Consider the following 26245-nt stretch of genomic DNA (forward strand, 5'->3'; position numbering starts at 1 on the left):
CAGTGGTGTTCTTCCATCTTTATCAGAAACGTCTGAGGACATTTCTGATGAAGGCAGCAGTGTCAAAACGTCCCATGACATTTTTACAACATCCCTTTGACATGATCTGCCAGTGTTTTTCCTTCTTCGTCAGAAACATCAAATGACCTTTGACATGTTTGGACCGTGTCGTCATATGATGTTTCTGATGCAGACGGAGGCATCACCGTCCAAACATGTCAATCAATCGCTTTATTGTCACATAAATACAATGGAATTCTGTTGGAACAACATAACGTAACCCAACATAGTATATCAAAGGTAATATATCGGTCAAAGATCATATGTCCAAACATGTCAAAGGTGTGTTACAAAAATATACTTGCCTGAAAAGAAGAAATTTAAATACTTATGAACAAACTAAAATCCATATTGAACTTAACTCAACTCCCTTGAAAGCAGTTTTCAGCTTTTCATTCCAATTCTTGAAGAAATACTTTGTTAAATTGCTTGTTCCTGTTTGTGTTGCACCAAAACCTGGACAGCTGCCTGTTAAACATTCTGCTTCTTCATTAATCTGATTCTCAACTGACAGCCTCCAGCAGCGAGCTCGCTGGGATACGTTATGAGTTTTTATCCAGTTAAATTACAAACCCAAAGCTGTGAAGACTTGTGGGCCTTGTTCTCTCTTGTAAATGTACATTGATACATGAAATATTTCAGTGGTTAAAGACAATTTTAAGAAATGTAACAAAAAAATATCTTCAGCCTGTAAGCATAAAGGCAAGAAACCTAGGTGTCTGCAACTGAACAATAAATATAAAGAGAAGAAAGTCTGTTAGGGGAGTACTGTGGCTGCTCTATGATTTGGTTTTGACCGTTTAATCAAACTGCGTGCCTGAGCGAGTCGGCATCGGGCTGGTTGTGTAAAGTGGAGCCACCATTAATGGCAGCGGCAGTAAGTCTTTAGTTTTACAACAGTTACTGGTAAATCAATGCCCAGAGAAGAAAAGACTTTGTCCTGAGACTCCTGATCATCATCTGGACACTGAAGCGGGAAGGATCGATCCAATTTCATTATCTATGACTAAAGGCTCCCTCCAGTGGCGGCAGCTGTTGCTGTAGCTTGTTTCTTCTACCAAACACAACATATTTAGGAAAAACAATATTTCATACATCGATAACAATACATCTCAGGAGAGTGAATGTATTTCTTTTCAAGGCCCACATACGGGAACAGCTGAGTTGTGTTAGAGCTGGGTGTATCTTAATCACTAAGTTGAATGATTCCTGAATAAATAACCTGAATGCCTTCATGAGATCCTTTGATGACACTTTCAGTTTTGTTTGATTAAGCCTGATCCAGCCCATTCAGGATGAAATTGAGCCAAATGTGGCCAATGAATTAAAATGTGTCCGATGCTTATTGGGTTACAGAAAGTAGCAGAGCTTCAAAACTGTGACAAATGGATTGACGAATTGAGATTACATGGATTTTAATATTTGGCAATTGATCTGATTGATGTTGGAAGCTCTGAAAATTACATCTATAGTCTGATTTGAAGGTAATTGACTATTTTGTGCGGCATCGCCGTGGCAACCCGTCTTTTTCTTAGGTGTAAGATAATATGTGCGAACTTCTTGTTGGCTTGTGTAAAGTGACATCTGATGAAGGCAGCCAGGTTACAAATGATTTTAGGTCGAAGCAGCTTGTTGAAGTGAGTGTATTTTTCCACTTCCTGTTTCTGCAGCAAAAACTCTTCCTTCAAAACTCCAGCTGAAACTCCAAGTTGCTCCTTTATTACCTGTAATCACTAGTCTTTCATTGTAATCTTTCACACATTCCTGAAATAGGTTGAGATAACCAGGTTTTTCTTGGTGTGCTACTGTCCAACAGTGCTGGCAGCGCTAGCATGCTCTCTCAATGTGCTGTATTATCTGCTGGCTGTGCTATATTTTATTTTGTTTGGCATCTTTTCTCTTTTTTTTTTGAATGAAATACATTGTTTGCGGGGCAATAGACTGTTCAGCTGTGTCCCAGGTTTGACTTTGTTTGCGCATAATGCAAAAATACACAGTACTAACAGGTAAGATGCTATTTTAAGATAAGCAGGTGTGCTGCTGTGTGCATGTGAAAATCAGGGAAAGTAACTTAATGTTTTGGACACTGGACAATTCAAGCCTGAAGCTTTCATTGTTGAAGGTGGTGAAGTGCAATGTGTCTGAAATACACATTTTGGATTTAATCGTTTTTGGGGACTCTCTGCCTCTGCCCTAGTACAACAGACAAATTGAATTCCATTTGTGGAAAATGGAAAATCTAACTTAAACAGTGTGTCGTCTTGACAGTTTTTTTGGAAGGCATTATTTACACAGTGGAAAGTCAAAATCTCCATTTTTCTGAGGCAAAGGCAGTAGAAGACCCAGAAATAGACCTGTTAACATGGGAACGTCAAATTATTCTCATGGCTGGTGACAAAAAAAATTTATTAAATCAAATGAGACCTGTCTGTACTGAGGATTTATTTGCATTAAGTCCTTCAAATACCAGAGCATCCATCTTTTAAAAAGCTACTTGACACCCCAAATCCTTTTTTCCCCCATATAAATATTCCTCTACTTTCTCTTCAGCCTCTCATTTGACCAGTCGACGCAGTTCTGCCCGTCTTCATCACTTCCTCTTCCTCCCTCTCACTATCATACAGCATGAATAAAGCAACACCTACTGGCTATTGGACAGACTCTACCCCCCCATCAAAGTGCTTAGAGTTTGACTTTTTTTGTGTAGTTTTTGTAATCCTTTTCATTCACCAGAACGAGACAGGGACAGAGAGAGACACACGCCGAAACCGACAAGGCATGTCTTCACAGTAGATGTGTAATTTAGCTTTCCTGATGATTGCCTGAATGTAACTGCGGAGGACCTACAACCCCCCCCCCCCCCCCCCCCCCCCACCCACCCACCAACTCATCGATTCTACCCAAACAAGAAAATAAAACACATTTATTGCTCCGTTTTCTGATTTTAACATTTTCTCTCTGGTTCTAGAAAATATATATGAATATATCTATAACGCCTGGATTCACGTCTTCTCGTACAGCTGTACCAAAGTGAATGACGTCACGATAGGAACAAGGAAAATACACACATGACACACACAGGAGCAAAGCCCTGCCCTCATTGGGTAACCAGCTGTCCTGCAGCAGAGCTCTACCCACCCCTTACACACACACGCACGTACACACACAGACACACAGACACACACACACACACACACACACACACACACACACACACACACACACACACACACACACACACACTTATGAAGTGAGAGAGAAGTGGCATTAGCACGGTTCAATGCCAACAGTATTGTGTTTTTCTGTTGATTTTTTTTTCTGAGCTTTGTTTTCATGGAGATGAACCAGAGAGTCTCCTCTGGCCTGTTAGCTCCCCACGCTAATACCAACACTTCAGTTCAGTAGGCTAATAGGTACAGAGTGTTGCTGCTGAGACAGTCTAGGTTCGCATCCAGCTGGTCACATGGCACTCTGACTCCGCCCCCCCTCCCCCGCCAGCCCCCCCCCCCCCCCCCCCCCCCCCACCTCCTTCAGTTAGCAGTCGTTCATCTGGGATCAGACAGTCGGGTAAGTTAGAGAAGAAGATAGGGAATCGTGGAAAATGGCAAACAGAACAGAACCCAGTGTTTCTCTCTTTCTTTGCCTCAGGTTGCTTCTTTTCGTCTATTTTTCCAGTGAGTCGTTCCGTCTCTGGGTGAGGGTGTTTAGAAGACAAACATGCGTCCAACACACACTAGTTATAGTGGCCTGCTAGGAGCCTGTCAATATTCAGTATTTTACCTTTTAATTATCAGCATGGGTTAACATTACTCATGGTGTTATCATCATTATTCTTATCTTTTTATTATATATCGTTTACTCTAATGGTGTCTTTAAACATATTGTATGTTTTTTGTTTTCATTCATCTTTTGTTATATTATAGCTTTCCCTACATGGTTAAGTTTTTGTGTATTTACTAGGTGGTTGGGTTGCACCACACCAACACCGGACTCCCTATTGGCCGATGAGCGTCGTCCTCTTTCTTCTCTCCGTCCCATCACAATATGCGTGGAGCCGAGCGGTCATTGGACACGGTTTTGCGAAGGCGGACTCCTCTCCTGATGGTGGTCAGCATGTCGCCGGACCCCTCTGCCCCTTCTGTCCCTGTCTGAGTGTCAGTGGGGCCGGTCTGCGGCAGGGCCGGGTCATCCGGAAGGGTGGGGAAAGGAAACTGCCCCTCCCCGAGGGCGTGTGCACTCGCCACCAATTCCCCGATCTTCTCCACGAGGCTGTGTCGGTTGGCGGCGATCATCTGATCCTCCTCCGACCCGGCTGTGGAGCCCGAGCCCATGGCGAGGCCGCCGTGCTGCTGGGCGTACACCTCTAATGCTGCCCCTGATCCCCAGGCGGTGTTAGGCAGGCTGAGGCGCTTTGGTGATGCCTTCACGTAATCAAGCGCTCCCTGTGCGTCCTCGACTCCGGCGAAGAACACGCATTCCTCGCTGCCCACGCGGACTGGTACCCCGCCCGTGTGCCCTCCTCCTGCGTATCCCCCCGTCCCAGGCGAATGCGAGTCCCCGGGAATGGTGGGTGTTTTGACAGGCACGATGGGTGGTCGGATGGGAATGGGCCCTGCACTGGACAACGTGCGTCTCACTCCTGGTTTGGTGGACGGGGTTCGGCGGATGGTGGCCGTGCCTGGAGTACCTGCTCCGCCTCCACCAGATCCCCCCGGTTGTCCTGGTATCCCATGACCCCCGGGACCAAGGACCCCACTTGGCAGACCGGCTGTGCTGGCTGGCCTCTTGGTCTGGATCATGCGCCTGTAGTTCTGGGCAATGTTGGAGTGGCGAGGAATGGTGGAGGATTTGTCGAAGTCTGTCTGTCCATCTGGACCTTCTGTATCACCGTTTACAGAGTAGCAGTCGTAATCTGAACCTAACGGGGTGAGAAAGGTGGAAAAAAGACAAAATAGTAAAACTTTCATAAAGAGGTTGAGACAGAACTGAAAAGATGAGAGATGCATTACTAACAAGAACATAAGCAGAACACCAGTGCAGAACTACTTTGAGGCTCCATCTTCTGCCATCCATCCATCCATCCATTCATCCACATTCCGTTCCTATGTTCCAGACATTTCGAGCAACGCAAACACATTTTGAGTATACCTCAATACATTTGATGAAAATGTATACATTTTCACAAAACCAAACAATTACTACTGAAAATGACTACAATCTCAACATGAAGTCAATTTTATTCGAACCTTCTAGTGCAAAATACGGTGAAATGTCCAGAAAGTTTCTGCCACTGTTGCATTCTGACAGCATTTGAGATTCAAAATTCAAAATACTTTATTTATCCGCTTGGGGCAATTTAAAACACTGAGTAGTCATGTAAGTACAGACATAAGAAGTTAAAAACCATGAAAAAGTTCACACAAACCACATAATACATAAATACAATAAAGTGCAGTGTGGTCCCAGCAATGGTTTTGAGGCTAGTTTGATAGTAAACAGGAAGCTAGCTTTCATGCAGCATCACTGATATCTCAGCTCTGGTCTCAGTGTTGCATTGTGTCCCTACTCTTGAGAGAGTTTGCCCAATAATCAATGTTTTCTTTGACTTTTTTTTTTTTTTTTTTTTTTACCATTTTCTTGTTGGTTTGACCAGATTGGAGCCTCTTGCTGGCCACTTTCAGCCCACGGGCTTCAAGTTTCACCTCAGTGTCAGAAATTGGCAGATGCAGGATCGTGGATAAATTTGAAGCTTTGGACTATATGGTGTGAAATAAAAGTCATGTGATATTGCTTGTGCACTTTCAAAACAAAAACAAATTAATGGGAAGAATTGTCAAGAAGTATGGTCTCTTGCCTCACAATGAGGTTTGCCCTGGTTTGATTCTGGGCCTGGAGGCTTATACTGGGTGGAGTTTCCATTTTCTTGTGTGCAGTGTTTTTCTCTGTGTACTCTGAATTCACTCCATATTTCAAAGACTATAATCCTGGGTGGATTCATGCTACACGTGTGAATGAGAGTGTGTGTTGTTGTCTATTACAGCTTATTGTTAAACTTGAAAGGGAAAAAAAGTGTTACTTTTTGATGTATTCTTAGATTTCTTTCAGTTTAATCTCAATCATATTCATGCTGATGGTGAGGAAATGTGGTATATTACGCAGTGATATTTTGAGTATATAATAATTTGGATGAGTCGATAGTTGTTATTATAGTTGTGTTCACCTCTTTGCTATAAAGGCAGGAATTCTGGTAGGTTCAGTTAAACTTGTGCAGAAAAACAAAGTGTTTTGCTTCTTAATACCATTGCAAAAATGAAGGTGATGAATGAGGCCATGTATTTTCTAATAAACAAGGTTGTCTCAGGCGGAACAGAAATGAGCGGTGTGCTGATAGTTGGAGGCTGACCTTGTGAAGGGATGGTGTCCTCAGAGCAGGATGGGGTGGTGGTCTCAGTGCTGTATCCGCTGGAGTACTGCAGTGAGTCTCTGTTGCTCTTCTGTTGCTCCATACTCAGTCCTCTGGTCAGCACCATGGCGAGGTCACTGGCTGCAGGGGAAACCTCCTCTCCATGCTGAAGCACAAGGACAACAGCTGCATTCAAATGTCATTCCACCAGACAGTTGTTCTGAAAACTACCGGGTATGGAGTTTATGAACCCGACTAACTCTTGGGCCAATTTTAAACCACATCGTTTCAAGTGTAAAGGCCTCCTTTTTGTGTTTTCGTTCCTCAAACGTAGTGCAAATACACGGCAACGATGTCCATTTACATGAAAACAATGTAGTTTGTATGCTTGGCCATGTGTTAGCAGTTTTGATTATTTTTGTAAAACTCACAAACACACATGTAGCACAAAACAATACGCTCTAAAGATCAACAGTGGGAGTACACTGACATTTGTATGGACAGATGACCAAGTTGGATTGTTAATACGGTGATCGTCAACTCTATAACTACCATTGTTGTTATTGTCCATCTACTCATGTGTGCGTAGAAGAACAATATACTACGAGTTTGATGTACATGTGCAGCAGCACTCCTGCATCTAGAGAGAGACGGAGTCAGAGCGTTTTCAGGAAATTGCATTTTCCTCCATATATATGGAGATGGAGTTGTAACATTTTCAAAAAAGTTCCACCCTTGAGCCATTTTCTAAAAGTAGTTTTTTCAGTGGTTTCCAGCATCGTTGCCGTATAATGATGAGTGCATCAGCCATATCGATATCTTTAACTTTAATATATCAAATCCATCAATGTGATATATATATTATTATTATATATTTATCAGTCAGAATCAAAAGTCATGGATGTGGTTGGATGTAGGTTAAGACTTTAGTACTGCATGTTGTTTGTCACAGTCTGAATAGAATTGTGCAGAACCATCAACAGTGCTTCTGGAAGGTAGTTTTTTTTTTTTTTTCTGTACAGTGGATACATCATCTTTATGTTCTCAAATAAAAGCACACAAACTATTGTGAAACCTCAGGAGGCTGAACAATCATTAAAACAGAGGTGACTCTGCTGCCCTGGGGCTGAAAGCTTCCTTGCAGCCTCAGGTCAGAGGTCCTCCAACAGGATAATGACACAAAACACACAGCTGAAAACACTCAGGTACAATAAACCACTGGGCCAGGAAGCAGCCTTCTACAATGCCTGAACGCAATCCCTGATGGAAAGTCTCCTGAGAAAATCCTTCAAAGTGGAGAAAGCTGACGGAGCTTGATCTGACACACGGATACAAAGTACCTGCTGACGGATGCAGGATTCTCCCAGTAAGCATCACAAATGGCTCATTTTCAGTGACTGACTGAGACAAAACATGAGCTCAATGGTCCGATTAATTCACTTCATCCATGCCAGCTTATTACAAATTATCCCCCCCAAGTACTAAGATCTATAACAGTAACTTCTGGGGTAATTTCTTCATCTTCAAAATGTTCCCGGGCATGGAAAGTGTCAGGAACCTTACATTGGACCCTGCAATGATGAGCATATGTGATGGGATGACTACATACCAATTTATTTAAATTAAGTTCTGCATCTTAATAATCTGAAATAATAATGCATTTTATTAATAGGCGCCTTTCAGAACACCCAAGTTCACCTCGCAAAAAGTTAAAAACAATGTAAAAAACAAATACATAAAATAGTACTAATAAGTCTTGGTAGGAGACATCTTGGTATGAGAACTTTCCAGTGTTGTTTCTTTTTTTGATTAATTAATTTCATGTCAACATAACATATTTATATTAGTCCTGTCAGTCAACAAAGAAATATAACTGATTAATTGCACAATTAATCACATTGTTTTAAAAATTGAAGTTCCTTTAAACTGTCATTCTTCATTGTTTTGGGCCAATCAGTATCTGTATTTTGAAAGAAAAAAGCCCGTCTCGTGTGCAGATGATGGTGAAGTAAATGTTCACATTAATAGAGAAGCTGTTAAACTGAAGAGTGAAAAGCACAAACTGCATTTGTTGTTATGAATATGTTATGAATTACTACGGCTGTTATGTGCATGCGCAGTAGCAGCGTTTTCAAACAAGTTTCCCCCCCATTTACACAAAGACGGAGAGAGAATGTTTTCAAGATGTTCCACCTTGGGAACCGTTTTCAAAAAGTTGGTTTGTTTTTATTTGCCCCGAGCAGCGTTGACACGTAACCTGGCACCCAAAATGCAACAAAGGCCTTAGTCTTACTGCATTGAGCATCTGGAATAATTTCCTACAAGTCAGAGTTTTCAAATGGTGTTCCCACACATCTCGAAAGAAAGTTTTATCTTGTGTGTCATGCAGCGTTACCTTGGCAGCGATAGTAGCTGGTGTCATCCTGGACGTCTGGCCGTCAGCGGAGTGGGACGGCCCTGCGTATCCCTGGGAGCCCGGAGACCCCTCGCTCTCCCTCAGCCGATCCAAAGGCTCCTTCCTCCTCTGCACCGGTGCAGCCGCCACTGCCGCCGCCGGCTGCTCGTACTGACCTGCTTTGGACCAATCCTGAAGAGGCGGGGGGAATTATTAAAAAAGAAGAAGAGGTCGGGAGGCTGAGCATCAGACTCGTCTGTTATCCAGCAGTTTGAAGCCCTTCATCTGAGTGCAGGAGAGGGGGGCCTTGGTTCGGAGGGTAGATTCTTGGTGCGTGCACGTCAGTGTATGTGGACAGAGGCCTTTCTGAGAGTTGGAATGTGTTCATGTAGATGGCTGCTCAGTTTTGACCAATCACCAGCCGGTAGATTGGGAAAACCAGTGAGAGGATGGAAGACAAAATCATAGAAATCACAACAATCAGTGGAATTAGATGTTCAAACAAAGCAAAGTAATGTGGTTACGAATGAGTTAATAAAGTGGTGGAACTCAAATGTAAATGAATGTGTGGATTAAATGATTAAGAAGGAACAGAAGAAAAAGGTGCAACAGAAGCGATGGGAGTGAATGGAGAACAAACCTTCCACACAGGGACCTTTGATGTGGGAGAGGAGGAGCTGGATCCAGAGGGGCGGATACAGGGTGGGGACGCAGGAACAGGAAGAATGACAGAGAGAGGCCTGGTGGAGCCAGAGTGAGAGAGAGCGGGGCGGAAGGTAGCGAAGGACGAGCCAAACTGCGGGACGAGAGACATCGTCGTGTCATCAGAGCATGAAAGAGAGAGACTGGCGGCAGGCCGTCGAGAGGTAGAGACACACATGAACCCCTACGGCAGACAAGTTCTCAGTGTGAAGAAGCAGGATCAACTAGCAGAAGGTCTGAAAGCAGAACAAAGCCTCAGTACCTAAAGTGGCTTCTGATGCACATGCAAAATAAAGATTCTCTATGCACAGTAGGGCTGCATGATGTTGGTTTACGATCACATTACACTGTAAACAAACTCTCCAAGAATCACATGCGTTGTGTTCTGGTATCAAACAGTGCTATTTCTCTTCTCGAAACTGTTTTATTTCATTCTAATGAAGTGAAAAATGATCTGTTGTCAACACCATCAATTTCAGTGGGACTCCATCTGATTGACCACATACATTGACAGGTTAATAAGTGCTCTTGAGCAAGACACTGAACCCCAAACTGCTCCCAGTGGAGGGACTGAGTGCCTTGTATGCCAGCTGAATTAGTGCATGAATGGGTGTACAGGAGTTTGGGGACTGCCCAAGTGGTAGAAATCAACTACATAGGTGAAATGCATTTACCATTGACATCGCAGTTACGAAACATGCTTGATATATCGTGCAGCCCTAATGCACACTAACAGTAACTAGTATGAGTGTATCTAGAATCAGTACATCTGGAAAAGACAACATGTTTGGTCATGAGATGTGTTAACGCAGCCAAACGAAGCTTTTCGAGTTCAGTTTGATTCCATTTGATCAGATGAGCTACGTAAAGTAGATTTCTGGCGTTTTGAGATTTAAAGTTAGTGAACGTATATTCTTTTTTACCTGGGCAAATGGTAACTTAACATAAACTCAAAGACTTGTTATTAATCCACAGAGAAACTCATAAAAGCACTTTGTAGCAGAAGGTGGTGTATTGAGTCATATGACTGATTGACATGAATGACCCCGTTTAAAGCCCAGTTTACATGATGTGAAAACGCATCATTTGTATTTTTTTTTGTTTCAGAAAAGTTTTGTGTTTACGCAACAAGGTTTTCAATACCATGTTGAAATGCTGAAAACGACGCAGTTAGTTATGAACAGACGGTGACTGTCGATTATAAAACTAGCAAGCCCTGGAGCAGATCCTGGAGCAGTGCTTCAGAAGAGTTGTGATTCCCCCTGTTTCCATGGAGATGGTGTTGAAGCATTTTCAAAAAGCCGTTTTTAGAAAGCTGTTATTTTCAGTGCCTGTGAAGCCCGTGAAACTTTTTATGCTCAGAAGCTGGACAATCAGACCAAGTTTCCTCCAGAGTATCATGACTCTCAGTCCATATTCTCCTGGGACTTGGTAGATTTATAATTGACAGTCACTGTAGTAACAATCCAACTTGGTCGTCTGTCCATATCAATGTCAGTGTGTTCTCGTTGTTAATGTTTAGAGTGTATTGTTCGCTGCTGCATGTGTGTGTGGTTGATGGATGAGCATGAAATCTACAGGGCTTTCAGGGTTTCTGTGTAAACAGACATCATTTTGAGAGCATTGCTGTCTAAATGTGAATCTTTGTTTGAAACAAAACCCCAAAAATTATGCGTTTTTTTGTTCTTGAAACATTGTCGTGTCAATGGGGCCTAATAAAGAAATTGTTCATCTCTTTTGGTAGTACAGCTGAAAGCACTGACACTCATATTTTCTTCATATCAAACCAAATCAAAACATTTTGAGTTTTATTTTTCTTCTTTGTCTGCTGCTGCTTCAGGTCTCAGCTTATGTATTATTTATAAAGCAAATACTTACAGTAAACAAAGGTTGCCAATTGTCTTGGCTTTAAGGTGTCACTAATCACCTGATAACCGACAAACCTGATTCACAGAGGAAATCAGAAGTTTTCTTGAAGTGTTTCGGCTCAGTGTGTTTGTCAGAGCGACCAGTGGAAGATCCGCCTCGACAACGTGTCTCTCAAATTAGAGGTGGATCACAGATGGCTGCGCTCACAGCTCCTCAAAGACAAGCCCTTCATACAAACAAGCTGTTGCTCTTGACAGATGCTGCTCAAAATAAGGGATGAATATTTACTTTGCTTTGCAAACATGGGTTATATGATCTTGTTGCAAACAGGTGTGCACATCGGTGAAAGGGAGGAAGAATAAAAGGGAAACGACGAGCTCAACAAATATAAATAAAAGGATAATCTTTGATTCCTGTCGCGAGTCGTGTGGGAGCGTCTGCACCAATTAGTGGGACCGGGAACGCAGCGAATGCACAGCTTCACACTTGTTGACCTGCTCGGATTGGAGGAGCAGATGTAAATGTGAGAACTAAAGTTAAACTGAGGAGGCGGCTTTTCTGTGGGAGATGAAACTTTCCTGACTACAAACAGAAACGGTAAACACGGAGCCTGAAATGGGAACTCATCAAACCCTGCCAGTCTGGGCTGTGCTTTCCCGCCTGCGTGAGCTGATGTGATGCTCTTTAAAAACCTCCTCTCCGGGAGGGCCCATTAAGCCCCCCGGGAGGCTCCAGTGTCCGCTCTCCGGTTGCTGAAGTCCCCCGGTGTTTTCAGAGAGCATTGATCCTCTTACCGGAGCTCCGCTGCCCAGGTGAGTGCAATTCACTCTTAAAAACAGCACGCTTCACGAAAATCAACGCCAACACCGACCGCAATTATCACAGCTCTTTGAATGTTAGTCCGTTTTCACTGAAAGAGGTCGTTTTGTTTGGTGATTCACGATCAAGTTGCTGAAATAAAAATGTTTCACTAAAACATGCAATCATTTGTATTTTCTGCAAATAATGACAATTAAAACGAGTGGATTTATGTCCATTTGCCTGTCGCTGTCTGTCGCTGTTCTGTCCTTTTCCCTATTTCGATCAACTAACAACTGGAAGAGCAGAATGTCTCCACCTCTCAGTCTGGTTCTGCAGGTTTCTTCCTATTAAAATTTAGTTTTTTCTTTCCTCCGTCTTCCCTACTTGCTCATGTTGAATTGTTGGTTTGTCTCTGTAAAGGTTTCCTGAAATGAGTTGTACACGTTGCTATAGAAATTAACTGAATTGAAAACTGAATTACTTCTGAAAGTGTCTCCAAAAGTTTTTATCCTGACACTGAAGCAGCAGCAGAGTTTTTTTAATTCTTCAAAAACAAAAATATCTGATATTGTATTCTTTTTCAGGAGCGTTTTATTTCCGTGATTTATAAGCTGAAGTTTAAAAGAATAAAGCAAAAAATTATTTCAATATTTCATTTAATGTGCAATAAATCACAATTTTTGGGAGGTTTTACTGCTTGGATTGAATAATAGTGAAAGTAAAGTATTTCACTGTATGATAGCTTTTTGAGATGAGCTGTATTGGGCTGATTTATAATTGTTGTATCAATAGTATTTTTTGTTTTTGTATTGTGACAGAATTAAAGACCAGTAGTGCAACAATGCATCAAATAAGCACAAGAGTTTCTGACCCAGTTTCAGGATACAGTTGAAAAATCTCAAAGATTTCTGGGTAGTTTGTAATGAACAATAAACTATGTGCCTGCATTAAACATGCAGCTTATATAATAATTGTTGTTGGAACAATTATTTAAACTATACTAAAAATGATGGTTTGATATCATGACTATGTTTCTCCCTCCTGAGACTCTGACGTGTTTGGTGTTGAAGATACTCACGGTGGTCGGGGAGCTGCACTCACTGACTGACTGGCACGTTTCTGAGGCCTCTGACGACGCTGAGCTGGATGACTTCTGCAAAGGAAGCAAAAAAAAAGCAAAGGAATGAATTAATAAAGCATAAAATGTTGGAGACACCAGTTTACATGGCGGCGTTTCAAGTGAGGTCGTATCGTTTTGTGTTTTCGTTTCGCAAAAGTTTCATGGCAACGTTTTGAAATTAAAGTCTGTTTAGATGGAAACCAAAAAAACATGTAGCATGATGAGACAGGCAACTCGTGGGTGCTGTTGCTTGTTTTTGGAATGGCATTTTGCCAATTTTGTAATGTTTTTCATGTGACAACCAAGTTGGATTATTATTACAGCGACTGTCAACTAAAAAACAACCAAGTCCCAGGAGAATATGGACTAAGTTGGATTGCATGCGCAGTAGCAGCATTTCAGAAAAGATTGCTTTCCCTCCCATTTCCAGAGAGATGAAGACGGATCACTTCCACCTCGAAAACAGGTTTCAAAAAGTTGCGTTTTCAGTGGCACCGTTGTTGTGTAAATGCACTCCCAATACGTTACAGGAGTTGTCTGTTTTCACTTGAAAACATTGCGTAAACGGAGTTTATAAAAGGATTAGCAATATTGAAAACATGTTTACTATTGATCCACGAGTTTATTTTCCCCACTTTATCAAGGAAATGTTGCCTTCTTAACAAGCTGATAATACTTTTGTGTCTGCAAATGAGTTTTGAGATGAGAAAATTGACCAGATGTTCAAGATCGTCAGTGGAAATGTAAGAAAAAGTTCCCCAGGTCTGCTTGGTATCTGACATGTGACCTTCTCAGAAATGGAATATGCAGACAATATACATTTATATGAAACTGTACATTTTTTTGGAAACCCTAAAATTGTGAAGTTTTGAATCAGTATTTCCTTGGAATGTTTACAGGTCTTATCAACACACGGGATGTAAATAGAACATGTAAAAAAACTCAATAAGCAGAATTTGTATCAACTGCATCATTGTTTCGATTAAAACTTCCTGATTTTCTGTCCAAATGTGAATAAACCTGTGGATTTTCCTGCTTCGTACCTGACTGGTGATGTCTGAAGGCATCGGTGACGGAGGCTTGGAGTAGATGTTGGCGTCCTGCGACACGAAGCCCGAGTCATGGGACGACACACTGCTGAGGCGGTGCGCGGCGATGCCTCCTGGTGGAGGGGGCTGGTGTGGCAGGCTGCTGCGGTAGCGATAGGAGGAGGCGGAGGATGAGGTGGGCGAGTGGGGCTGGGAGCCGCCCCCACTGCCACCGACGCCGCCCCCTCCTGACGAGCGGGAGGCACTACTGTGGGCGCTGTTGACGCTGCTGCAAGGGGGGTTTGGGGGGGGGGCGGTGGGCAGGACGGGGAGTGGGATGGTGAATATGAGGTGTCCAGGTTGGGGGTCAGTTTGATGGATGATCAGTTTACGAGATGGAGCGAAGTTCAGGAGCAGGTCGACAGTTGGCCGGGTTAGAAGAAGCCATGAAAGTCATAACAGCAGTTAGAAGAAGAAAAGACCCGGAAAGTGAAAAATCAAAAGTAAAGCAGGTAAACAAGCATCGAACAGGAGAGAAAGAGAGCAACACAACACAAGAAGAACAGAAAACATAAAGAGTGGAGAAGCAGCAGGAGGGTGAGAGTGTCAGCAGGAGGGTTGGGGTGGGGGTGGAGGGGGGGCAGAGAGTGAACTGAAGAAAGTGTAACACACACACACACACACACCAAAATCCAACTCAACCAGACAGAGTACAACACAACACAACACAACACAACACAACACAACACACAATACAGACCCAGGCACAGTACAACCCGATTTCTAAAAAAGTTGGGATAATGAGGACGATGTAAACCAAAACAGTGACGGCAGTGATCGACCAAACTTATAAACCCATATTTTATTCACAATAGAATATAGACAATATAGGTTGAATGTTTTACGAATCTTATAAAAATATGAGCTTGTTTAGAAACTGATACGGGAAGAAATCAAATCACTTTACAAATTGTTCCAACTTTTGTGGCTTTAATGAAGTTGGCATACAGTTTACACCACAGGTAAAAGGCTGTGACCTACACAAACGCGTGTGTGTGTGTGTGTGTGTGTGTGTGTGTGTGTGTGTGTGTGTGTGTGTGTGTGTGTGTGTGTGTGTACCTGCACATGCTGCTCTTGCGTGAGCCAGAGCTGCTGGGGGATGAAGGAGGCGTTTGATAGGACCAGCTGTAATCTGAACCTTTCAGATCCTTGATCACCTGAAACAACAAGCGGATCACGTCAGCTCTTTATTCTCGCCACGCTGTTTCTTTGCTCTGTTCAGCAGCTACGTACAGGACCATAAGGACCCTGTCACGCCACACCATTTCAAGTGAAAATACATTGTTTTTGCCTTGTCGTTTCAGAGAAGTCTTGAGTTTTGAAAAAAAAAAAAAAAAACTGTCCATGGAAATGGCAGGAATTCTGAAAACGATTTAGTTTTGATGTTGGGCCACTCGTGGGTGCTGTCAACAGTAAAACTGTAAAAGTCCCAGGAGAACATGGAGTGAAAGTCATGACACTCTTCAGTGCAAAAGTAGCAAAAACAAAACCCATGTTGGTCGTTTCCTGAGATCTCAAATGAATCCATATTCTGGCTAAGTTATTGAAACGACAGGCTGTGATGTGAATGTTGCCCACCTGTTCGCTGGCGGGGGGCAGTTTGTGAGGGTCGGTGGTCAGCACAGTGAGGTCGTCGATGATGGCCTGGAGGTGGGTGATCTCTCCCAGCATGGCAATCTCTCCGTTCTGAAAGGAAAATTGATTTTAATCCACCACGTTTTTAACTACCAGGCCAATAACACAATCCTTTAAACATTTTAAATAAACTTCAATGTATAAAAAGTGCTATATAAATAAATATTGATTTGATTTGATTTGAAACTAAACAACAATCCCATATACTGTAATAAGTTATTTGAGCCATTATTTTAATGATAGTTGTTGTTGTTGTTATGTTATTATATTAAAGAGTATCATTTGAAAATAAAATCCTCTCAAAATGTGATAAATTCAGGCAAAACTGTAGATTAAGTCCAACACGATGTTTGTAAAGTCACTCAGAAGTAGCCTCCTGAGCGACTTTCCCCCTTCAAACCATATAGTCAACAACTGCTCTGATTCTGAAATGCAGATGTGCCTGTGTTGGATGAAAAGCACAAATGTTGAATTTGCCTCAATTTGGGGCAAGAGAAAGAGAACAGATTTTTTTTTTTTTTATCAGACAAATTATTACTGGACAACGTGAAGTGAACATGTGATCATAGCTAATTTTATCAAGTATTTCAATAATGCTAGGGTTACCAAAAAATACAAAGATGAGGATTTTAATGTCTTTGAGATTTGTACTCTAAAATTACTGTGCTCTTTCTCACCACCCCGAATTGATCCCAGCTGTGCCTTATTGGTCTGTAGGGCTCCATCATGTGTGCTTGGAAACAACTGCAATTTGTGTTATTATGTGTGTTGATATCATAACAATCCATTTGTCATATAACTCCATCAACAACAATATATAGATATTTTATCTATAATCAATGCCAAATCACAAAAATATACATATATATATATATATGTTGGTTGCTTTGCATGTTGGCAGTGTGTTAATAAAGTAGAGTGGAACCACAGGATTACATGATCTAAGCCAGGGGTGTCAAACATCAGGCCTGAGGGCCAAAGTCGGCTCACAAGAGGCTCTACTCGACCAAACTACCAAGCAAATTGTAAAAATAATAAAGAAAACATTGATTAAAGAAAGTTTTGAATAAAATTGGCATCATGTAGAGGTTGCAGTCATTGTCTGTGATAATTGTTTGATTTAGTGAACATATCCACATTTTGGTCACTTCCTATTGTCTCTCGGTTTGGTGCCTGTCTCCTCACCACGACGGGCTGCAGGAAGCTGATGAAGGTGCAGAAGCGACCGCGCTCCTCCACCAGTGCACGGCGCACCGCCTGCTTCTCCATCTCCTCCATCAGCAGGCACATGTCGGTCACGTCCTGCATGGCGCTGTCCAGCTGGGGCTGCAGGTCGCCCCGGCCTGCCAGGGTCAAACACAGGTTGGTGAATAACACGAATGATCTGAGACAGAGGGCCAGGAAGAGGTCGACGCAGTGGCGGTGGATGAAAGATGAAGAAGAAAGAAGGATGGAGGGACTGGAGAGGCTTGTGAAACCGATCTGCATTGATTCCTCTACTCAATCAAGCTGCTAACTCACCTTGATGTATAAAATCTCTTGTCTGCAACAGAAACACCTCTCAGATCAAATCCAGCCTACCATCTCCTACATTGTCTGTGTTCTATTAAAGTTTCTCATTTTGGGAACATTTCCAGACTGTTTACTTGCTGTGGCTAAAAGCATGGGCAGCCACCTGGTTACAGTCTGTGCAAAATACACAATTTTCCCTCCTTGTATCCAACATAATTACAGTACACAGCCAGAACACACACACACACACACACACACGCACGCACGCACGCACGCACGCACGCACACACACACACACATACATTAATGTGTAAAAAAAAAGAAGCTTCACTCGCTGGGATTGCACATATCTCGTAACAGGAAAGTGCATGTAGAGTATAATATCACAATCGTACCTGCTATTGAGGGAAAAAAGAACATGAAACGCAATCAATGGAGCGCAAGACATGAAGTAACTCTTTGTAGTGTTGTGTTGGAGATAAAAGTGAGCACAGATGTTGGGAGAATGAAAGAGGGTGCATGGTGGTGGAGTGAGATGCCTGCAGAGGCACTACAAAGCTAACCAGAGCTGGAAAAGTCATGCCGGAGTCAAAGAAGACGTTCAGTTACATCATGCACAAAGAGCTTGGAACCTGAACTCTTTATTGAATCTGATCAGATTAAATGCAACAAGAAGTTCATTTCTAGTTCTGGACGCTGAAATAAGTGAAGCTTGGGAAGGACTATCGTGCTTTTCCCGTGCTATACATTTCAACTCTTTTCCCTGTGTATTTGAATTAGGGGGGGCGTAACAGATATGGAAAAAGAAATAATAAATTTTTCATAAAGGAGACTGTCTTTCCTTGCATTAGAGGTTTTAATGGTTTAGAGAAGTTTAGAGGTTTTAGAGAAAATCTTAAGCTATTCCTCAATAGTCACAGTGAAATGTACAGGTGTTTGAACGAGTGTCCTATAAAGCACCCATCTATGACTCACGCTTGTCTCGGTTACGTGATACATTAGCGCTAATATTAAACCCACCCAAGAAATGAGTAAAAAAAAACAGACGTCTTTACAAAGGGGAAAAGGCCCACTGAGGAGACAGAAGAATAACATACAAGTAAGTAGAAAGACATAGTAGTTCACAGTGGATTCGCGTTTATTATTATATTTACAAAATACCACAGTTTTTGTGTTGGTCGTATGATTTTATTTTATTCTACTTCTGCCACACCTTATATGTGTAAATATTGTCTGACATTAAACCGGTATGTGGCGCAAAAAGGGTTGGGGGCCGCTGATATAATGAGTTAAACCAGGTCAGATCCGTCTCCTGAAGCTTTAACGCTGCCTCTACTTTTCTGGACAGTCTTGGAAGCTGGTTCAGTTCTCTATTGGAATGACGGTTTTGCTTGTTGTGGATCATTTTAGATTTGTTTACATGCAGTCTGATTATAAAACTCAGAATCCTTCTGCAACAAGTAAATATATTTTCCATGTCTCACAAATTCAGCAGTAAAAGCTGTCTGCAGGAAAAAGTTGTGAGTGTGAGTGGAGAAGCAGTGAGTGACAGGCTGATACTTACCCTGAATCTCTATTACAGGGACAAACACCACAGCCAAGAGGAGACGACAGGGAGGGGGCAGCAAAAAGAAAGCAAAACCAAAAAAAAGAGGGGGACAGAGATAAAGGAGGGGGGCAGAAATAGCAGAACTTATTGTTAAAGTTAGTACAAGGAAGCCATCACACGACAGCCACAGTGCCGCAGGTTAGAGCAAAATAATAGTACCACCAAGCAACAGCTGGCGCGCACACACACACACACACACACACACACACACACACACACACACACACACACACACACACACACACACACACACACACACACACACACACTTAACCTCTAAAGTCAGTCATCAAACAGGATGTACAGTATAAAGACTGTAATTAAAGATCTTCCTATTTTAGAGTGAACATTATGACAGAACAAGACAAAATCATCTACATGTGTCAGAGTAATAGAAGAGTTCACAACATGGCTGATTGCTCTCTCAGGTTTTCTGTATCATTGTAACCAACAGGCTGAGCTTTCATTATTTCTGTTACAATTATGAGTTAAAATCTTTGGTTTTAACAAGTTGACCTGGTCAGAAAACTGTTTTTGCTGCATGTTCTCACTGATTTTCTCTTTAACAATCTGATGATTCAATAAGATGCAATATGAGATGAGACAGTGTGATGCAATACATTGTGATTAGATGTGATACAACAAGCAATGATGCAATATAATATGTCACTATATGATAAAAAATGATGTGATACATTATTATGTGATCATGTTACTAGATGATGTATCACAATGTGACATGTGGTGCTAAGTGATACATCACAATGAGATCATATGAATGGTGCTATGGGATATGTACAATGTAATATGTGATACAGCACAATGTGATATGTCAGTGGGACAAGTCACAACATGATGCTTTCCAATGTGATACGCTACAATGCCATATGTCATAATATGACGCGTCACAGTCTTACTTGTTGCTATATGATACACATGTTGTGTGATACTTCACAACTGATATGTCACAATATGATACGTAACATTGTGATATATCTCTAAGTGATATATCACAATGTGAAGTGCTCCTTCACATTACAATGTGATGACGTTGCAACTTGAGTCTGCATATACACACTGTTACAAGTGATTTCAAACATCCACTGCTCTTAATATATTTTAATGTGAAACACATGAGGAAGTTCAACATTTTGGTAGAATTTATTTCTTGGCACAAGAAAAAACAAATTCATAATCTTAATCTAGTGAGTTTCTCTCTCATGTTGGGAGTTTGCAAAACAGCTTTACTTAGATTTATAAGATACCCATTGCTACTATTATTTATTCAGTATGAAGGAAGCAATAGAAATAACTCAGCATGAAGAGGCTACAAGCTCCCTCTCTTTCAACACAACCTGGAATGAATCAGTTAGTGAAGCTCTCCAGCAGATGGCTCCACCTGACTGTGAGATCACTTGAGCTTCTATTCCTACACTGAGGAAATAAAAAAAATAATGATAATTTAAAAAAAAATTATGAATATGTCCAAAGATTTCAGTAATATATCACCTTTCAGTGATGTATGATGTATACACGCCAATGAGCCAGAACATTATGACAACTGATTATCGATTTGTCATAACTTTTCGGTGGGATACTTCAGGCAGCGACTGAAACTGTTGTCCTCAAATCTGACCTTTTTGTAGTGAAATATAGGACTATATTCAAGAGTCTGGCCAAAACAATGATAATAGCTCCATCAAAGAGGAATTATTTTCACCAAATGTAACTTTTCTGCAAAACACACTTCGCCTTTAAATGAAGGTAATAAAAAGTAAGAAATCCTGGTAAAGTTTTGTATTTAGTTTTTATATTCAAGCCCAAAACACAGGTTATATTGATGAAACTGAAAAAAACCAAACTGTGTTTTCTTAGCTGACAAGTTATTTTATATAACATTCCGAATATACTTTTATCTAATCTGAATCCAAGTGAAGTCTCAATCTGAAAGTTTTGTTTTCTGTGCAACAAAATGGGTATAGAATATTTATTTTAAGATTCAAGAATCCACTTCAGTCAATCAGCAGGTTGCAGACTTCTTGGCTCAACAAATGGGAAAAATCAACTCAAAAAGTGCAGCTCTCGTGGTCAGTACTGATTAAAACTGTCCAAAAAGAAAATGTGGACAAGTGATATTATTTAATTGATGCAGATCAGGAGTAAATCCAAAGACTATTGTTGAGGTTAATGCACAGTTTAATAGAAATGTGTCTAAACACAAAGTGCATCAAACTCTGTTGGATATAAAGCAGCAAAAAGGAGACATACAGTTATAGACATAAAGTTATGGCTGTTGGTGTTATGGAGTGTGTGGGAAGATGAGCCAATTTTTTTTCTAACGTTGTCCTGGAGGTAAGGAAAATTGACACAGACATAGAATGAAAACACATCAGTAAATTTTGGGAAGTCTCCTATTAAATGAAATTATCAGAATGCATCTCTGACAAAAGCTTTGAACCACGTGAATGGGTAAGTTGAGCCATCTTGGGGTAAACTGACCATCGAGTATTAAAATGTAAACCTGAGCATTTTGTGCCAACAAACAGTTTTAACAGTTTAGAACATGTGAGAACAAACAACCAGTTAGTTTAAGAAACATTTATTCAAAACAACTATTCACTGTTCCAATAGCCAACTGCCGGTTGTGCTGAATATGAAGCGTTTGCTCCCTCCTTCAGTTCCTCCAGGCTTTTGAGAGTGAAGGAGCTTCTTCAAAACATCACTCTGTGGGAACGGCGTCTCATCCTTTTCCTTGAATGCTCAGGGAGGTTGAAACCATCACGTGGTTGGTGATTCTGATTCTTCTGACTGCTAGCTTCTTCTCCACCCACTCTGAGGAGACCCTTTGCTTCTACTGTTCCACCGAACTCTACTGTTTTTACTTCCTTTGCCTCTCTCTTTGTCATGGACCTCCTCAACCTGTCAATATTTATCTCTTTTGCCACTGATCTGCTGGATTTCCATCCTCGATGTAATTGGCTGCTCTCTCCATCTCTTCAAGGAGTGTTGAGCCCCACCTTGTTATCCTCTTGCAGGTTCTCGGCATGATACCTTTTCTTCAACGGTTAACATATGACAAACACACCAAACCAGTTGGGTATTCTCAACTCTATTACAATTTAATACGTCAGAGTCCTTCGTAGGGTGGCTTGGCGCACCCTTAGAGATAGGGTGAGGAGCTCAGTCACCAGGGAGGAGCTCAGAGTAGAGCCGCTGCTCCTCCACATCGAGAGGAGCCAGCTGAGGTGGCTCGGGCACCTATTTCGGATGCCCCCCGGACGCCTCCCCAGGGAGGTGTTCCGGGCAGCAGGACACGCTGGAGGGACTATGTCTCTCGGCTGGCCTGGGAACGCCTTGGGGTGCCACCGGAAGAGCTGGAGGAAGTGTCTGGGGTGAGGGAAGTCTGGGCAACTCTGCTCAGACTGCTGCCTCCGCGACCCGGCCCCGGATAAGCGGCAGACAATGGATGGATGGATGGACGTCAGAGACCATTTAACCATTTGCTTAACTTACCCCATAGCCTGTGGCTTAACTATAGCCACAAATTTGGAATAAAAATGTGCAAGCTTTGAAATTCAGGCCAAACTTTAGTTATGTGATTCACATGACTGTATACAGTATGTTAGCAAATCACCAATATGCACAATATAAAATGTTAGACCTGGATACATTTGCTTTGGCATTTTATCTGTGGTGCAGAAAACGTACTTTGACAAGCAACAAACTGTTTTTGGTATAAAAAATAATAATACCCCCCCCCCCCCCCCCATCCTTCATGTGCTTGTGTACCTGTACAGTTACCTGAGAACAGGGAGTGGGTCAACTTCCCCTCAGGCTCATATTACCCCACTCTCGCGTACATAACAATAGTTGTATAATTTTACTTGCAGAATAATAAATGTATATATATCTTTTGACATGATTTCTACAGATGTGTTGTTTAAACATATTTCTCTGCCTGGCAACTGAAAGTCAGAAGCTGCTTCAGTTTAATCTCTCGATGAGGACAAAAGACAAACCAGCTGGAATACCTCCTGAAACCACTAGAGGTCGATAACAACTCACATTTCATGTGATGAGCCTGTGTGAAGTCAGTGGTTGTTGGTTCTGTATGTGTTTTTATATTAATGACAATCAGATCGGAACCAAAATCTCTTATCCAGTTCTGTCTCTTTCTTGTTGTTTGTTTATTATTTACAGTGAGATCGTGAAACAAAGTTCTGCTGACACAGGAACATCTGTGATAAAACTAACTTTGACCTTGGGCTCTGTGACTTGACCTTGAGTGTGAGACGCGAGAGGAGCCGATACCTTTGCGAGCCTTCTTCTGCAGCTTCATGGTGTCGGATGACTTCTTCTTGATCTCATGACGTGACCTCTTGTACTCTGGAAGGAAAACCAACAAAGGGGTGTCAGTGGGTGAATGTGAAGCCTCCACCCCCCCGGGGAAAATCATGTTATCTTGTATTTCCAATAGAAATGAGATAAATAGAAGCTCTGGCAGCCGGGAGAGTTGCTGACACAAATCGTGCCTGAGGGGAAACGCTGAGCAAGATCATGAAAAGTGTGGATTATATTTGGATCAGTCCATTATGTGAATAATCCAGCATAACAGCAAATCAATCATTGCTAGTATGGTAGTGAAACATGTTACACAGGTACATGTAAACAGGTAAACCAGAGACTTGTCAAGTAAAGTAACTTTATTGATTCACTTCTCAAATCTTCTAGTTGTTATTAGTTGACTTTTTTTTCAAACTGTGACCCAATCAACATTTATATCACAGTGACATGGAAATGTGTGTGATCTTCCAGAATCAGAGAAAACTTAAACAGTAATAACTGGGTACCAGTTGAAGACTTTAATATTAGAGATGCATTGACACCGTTGTTTTAAAGGATGAGTACACGTACTAAACCTTTAGCTCCTTGCCAATACTGAAAAATGATATCAGTACTACATGAATGTCATAAAGCTTAATTCATACTCCATACGCAAAGGATACGCAAAGGCCATGAGCCGCCATGAACTATCTCTGCACAGCCTCTGACTCAACACTACTTCACCTCCAAAGTCTCTAAACTCTGTAGAATGTAGCATATAGTTACTAAACTAAACTAATACTACTTTATTATCCCCTCGGAGAAATGTCTTTTTTCCGCATTGACCCATTAGTAGGCAGCCACATATCAATGCACCGGGGACCTGATGGGGTAAAGGGTCTTGCTCAGAATCACAGTTGAGACGTGTCAGCTGTGATAATCGACCCTGCAAACTCCAAGTCTGCCTCTCTAACTTCCAGACCACCACTCCCCCAAACTAATAGATATAGCTGCCATGAAAGGTGCTCTCCATCGCCATCCAACGGGAGTAGTTTGTGGTTCAAGGACACTTTGACATGTGGACAGGAAGAGACATGGAACAGAACCTGCAAGCTTCCCATTGATAGACCACCACTCAACCAACAGCTGCCCCTCCTTTGCATGTAGCATGTGGCATCATTGGATTGTGAGTCCCGAAACACTTTAGCATATAGCACGTAGCACATAGCATGTAGCATGGGATGTATGGATGTATCGGGAGCTTTTACAAGTACCGTTTTGTATCTGACCTGATGCTGGTATCTCAATTTCATACATTTACCTTTGGCATGGTCTTTATCTAGCTGGTTGGCCGTCTTCTTCCAGTCCTCGATCTTGTCCTGGAGAGGAGTGATCAGGCTCTCCATCAGGGCGCTGAAAGGGATTAAAAGGCAAATTAATTTAAACTTAATTATGAGGAATATGATGGTTCATTGTTGATTTTTCTTTTTTTTCCCACTTTGCCTTGCCCTGATATGCTTGTTTGTTTGTTTGTTTAGTTGTGTTTTTTATTTATAAAACTATTTCTGTTTTGATATTGTTAGTCCCACATGTCCAAAATATAAATTTTCATTCATTCATAAGTTGTGGGCGATTTATGTGAAAAATGAGAGAAGGACCTTCACTCTTCAGCAGTTAGATCAACATTTAGTGAGTGTGTGGCGAACTGACTGATTAACAATTAACAAGCAAAGATCCTCAAGATTCAGTGAAAACGACACACAGCATCAGTCACAATAAATGAAACCCACTTAACATGTTTAACATCTGGAAGACTGAGCTGAGTTTTTACCACATGTGTAAAGGTGGCGTCATTTACATGAGCAAAGGTAATCATCATCATCATTATGGCAATCAGGGCAAAAGCTTTTGTTCAGTGGAAAAGTCATTAAAAAGTCTGAATGAAGGAAAATGTGAAACAATGGTTGCAACAGACTCTGTGAGGTTTGCTGGTCTGTGCTGGGATCCAGTGGAGGTGATGTAGTGAGTACAGATGGTGTTCCTACTGGAGGCCACACAGGAAAGCCTCATGGTAGCAACATGGTAAACACACAAGGTTGGACCGTGAGCAAGCGTCTTACTTGGTGAACTGGCGAAGTTTTGCCTCGATGCTGCGATGCCTCATGCACATCCTGGTCAGAGCCGAACCAATGTCTCGGGTTGCTCCTGGAAACACAAGAAAAGGCAGGCTTATGTCAGAAAATGATTCTGAAAAGTACGTACCAGGATTTAAAAAGAACGTCAAGACTGTATAGGAAGCAATGTGAATGTTCAGACCTCCATGTTTCCAGGAGTTCATCAAGAAAACAAAGGACCAAAATTGCTCGTTATTAGGGATGAGAATCAAAAATCGACAAAAGATCAGGTTGGTTTCATTTCAGGAAAAAGAACGACAACAGGGCAACCTGGATATTTCATCAAAGGAGTAAAACGTGACCAGTATGCAGAAACATTACACACAGTGCAGAATTGAAATTGAAAATGGAATCAGAATTGTAAAAAAGGTGATCAATTCCCTTCCCTCCTTCCAATAACATGTGAAAGTGACTGCTCATGTAAACATGTTGGGACTGCGTTAAGGTAGAAATACCAAATATGAGTAGTGTTGCATTGTGTTGCATTCATTCAACTGAATTTTTGGAAAAAAAGACAATTTTCTTTCAGCAAAAAGAGAGTTCATGAGGATGTA

The 26245-nt window shown here is 41.7% G+C and overlaps 1 protein-coding gene across 1 annotated transcript in view; it reads right to left on the minus strand.

Annotated features, from left to right (window-relative positions):
- Positions 1 to 3714: 3714 nt before the first annotated feature.
- The window catches only part of mtss1lb (MTSS I-BAR domain containing 2b), a 73443-nt gene continuing 50912 nt past the window's right edge, over positions 3715 to 26245 (minus strand). Inside the window, exons 4-15 of the mRNA XM_080495616.1 lie at positions 25638 to 25722; positions 24839 to 24930; positions 23506 to 23580; positions 17259 to 17416; positions 16017 to 16124; positions 15498 to 15595; positions 14394 to 14667; positions 13309 to 13383; positions 9499 to 9654; positions 8859 to 9050; positions 6464 to 6629; positions 3715 to 4978 (exon numbers count right to left, since the gene is read on the minus strand). Of these exons, the coding sequence (XP_080351742.1) occupies positions 4098 to 4978; positions 6464 to 6629; positions 8859 to 9050; positions 9499 to 9654; positions 13309 to 13383; positions 14394 to 14667; positions 15498 to 15595; positions 16017 to 16124; positions 17259 to 17416; positions 23506 to 23580; positions 24839 to 24930; positions 25638 to 25722 (2360 nt within the window). The 3' untranslated portion in view covers positions 3715 to 4097. The remainder of the gene's footprint in view (positions 4979 to 6463; positions 6630 to 8858; positions 9051 to 9498; positions 9655 to 13308; positions 13384 to 14393; positions 14668 to 15497; positions 15596 to 16016; positions 16125 to 17258; positions 17417 to 23505; positions 23581 to 24838; positions 24931 to 25637; positions 25723 to 26245) is intronic.

Source organism: Blennius ocellaris, assembly GCF_963422515.1.
Source record: "Blennius ocellaris genome assembly, chromosome: 1".
In the NCBI taxonomy this organism is placed as follows: Eukaryota; Metazoa; Chordata; class Actinopteri; order Blenniiformes; family Blenniidae; genus Blennius; species Blennius ocellaris.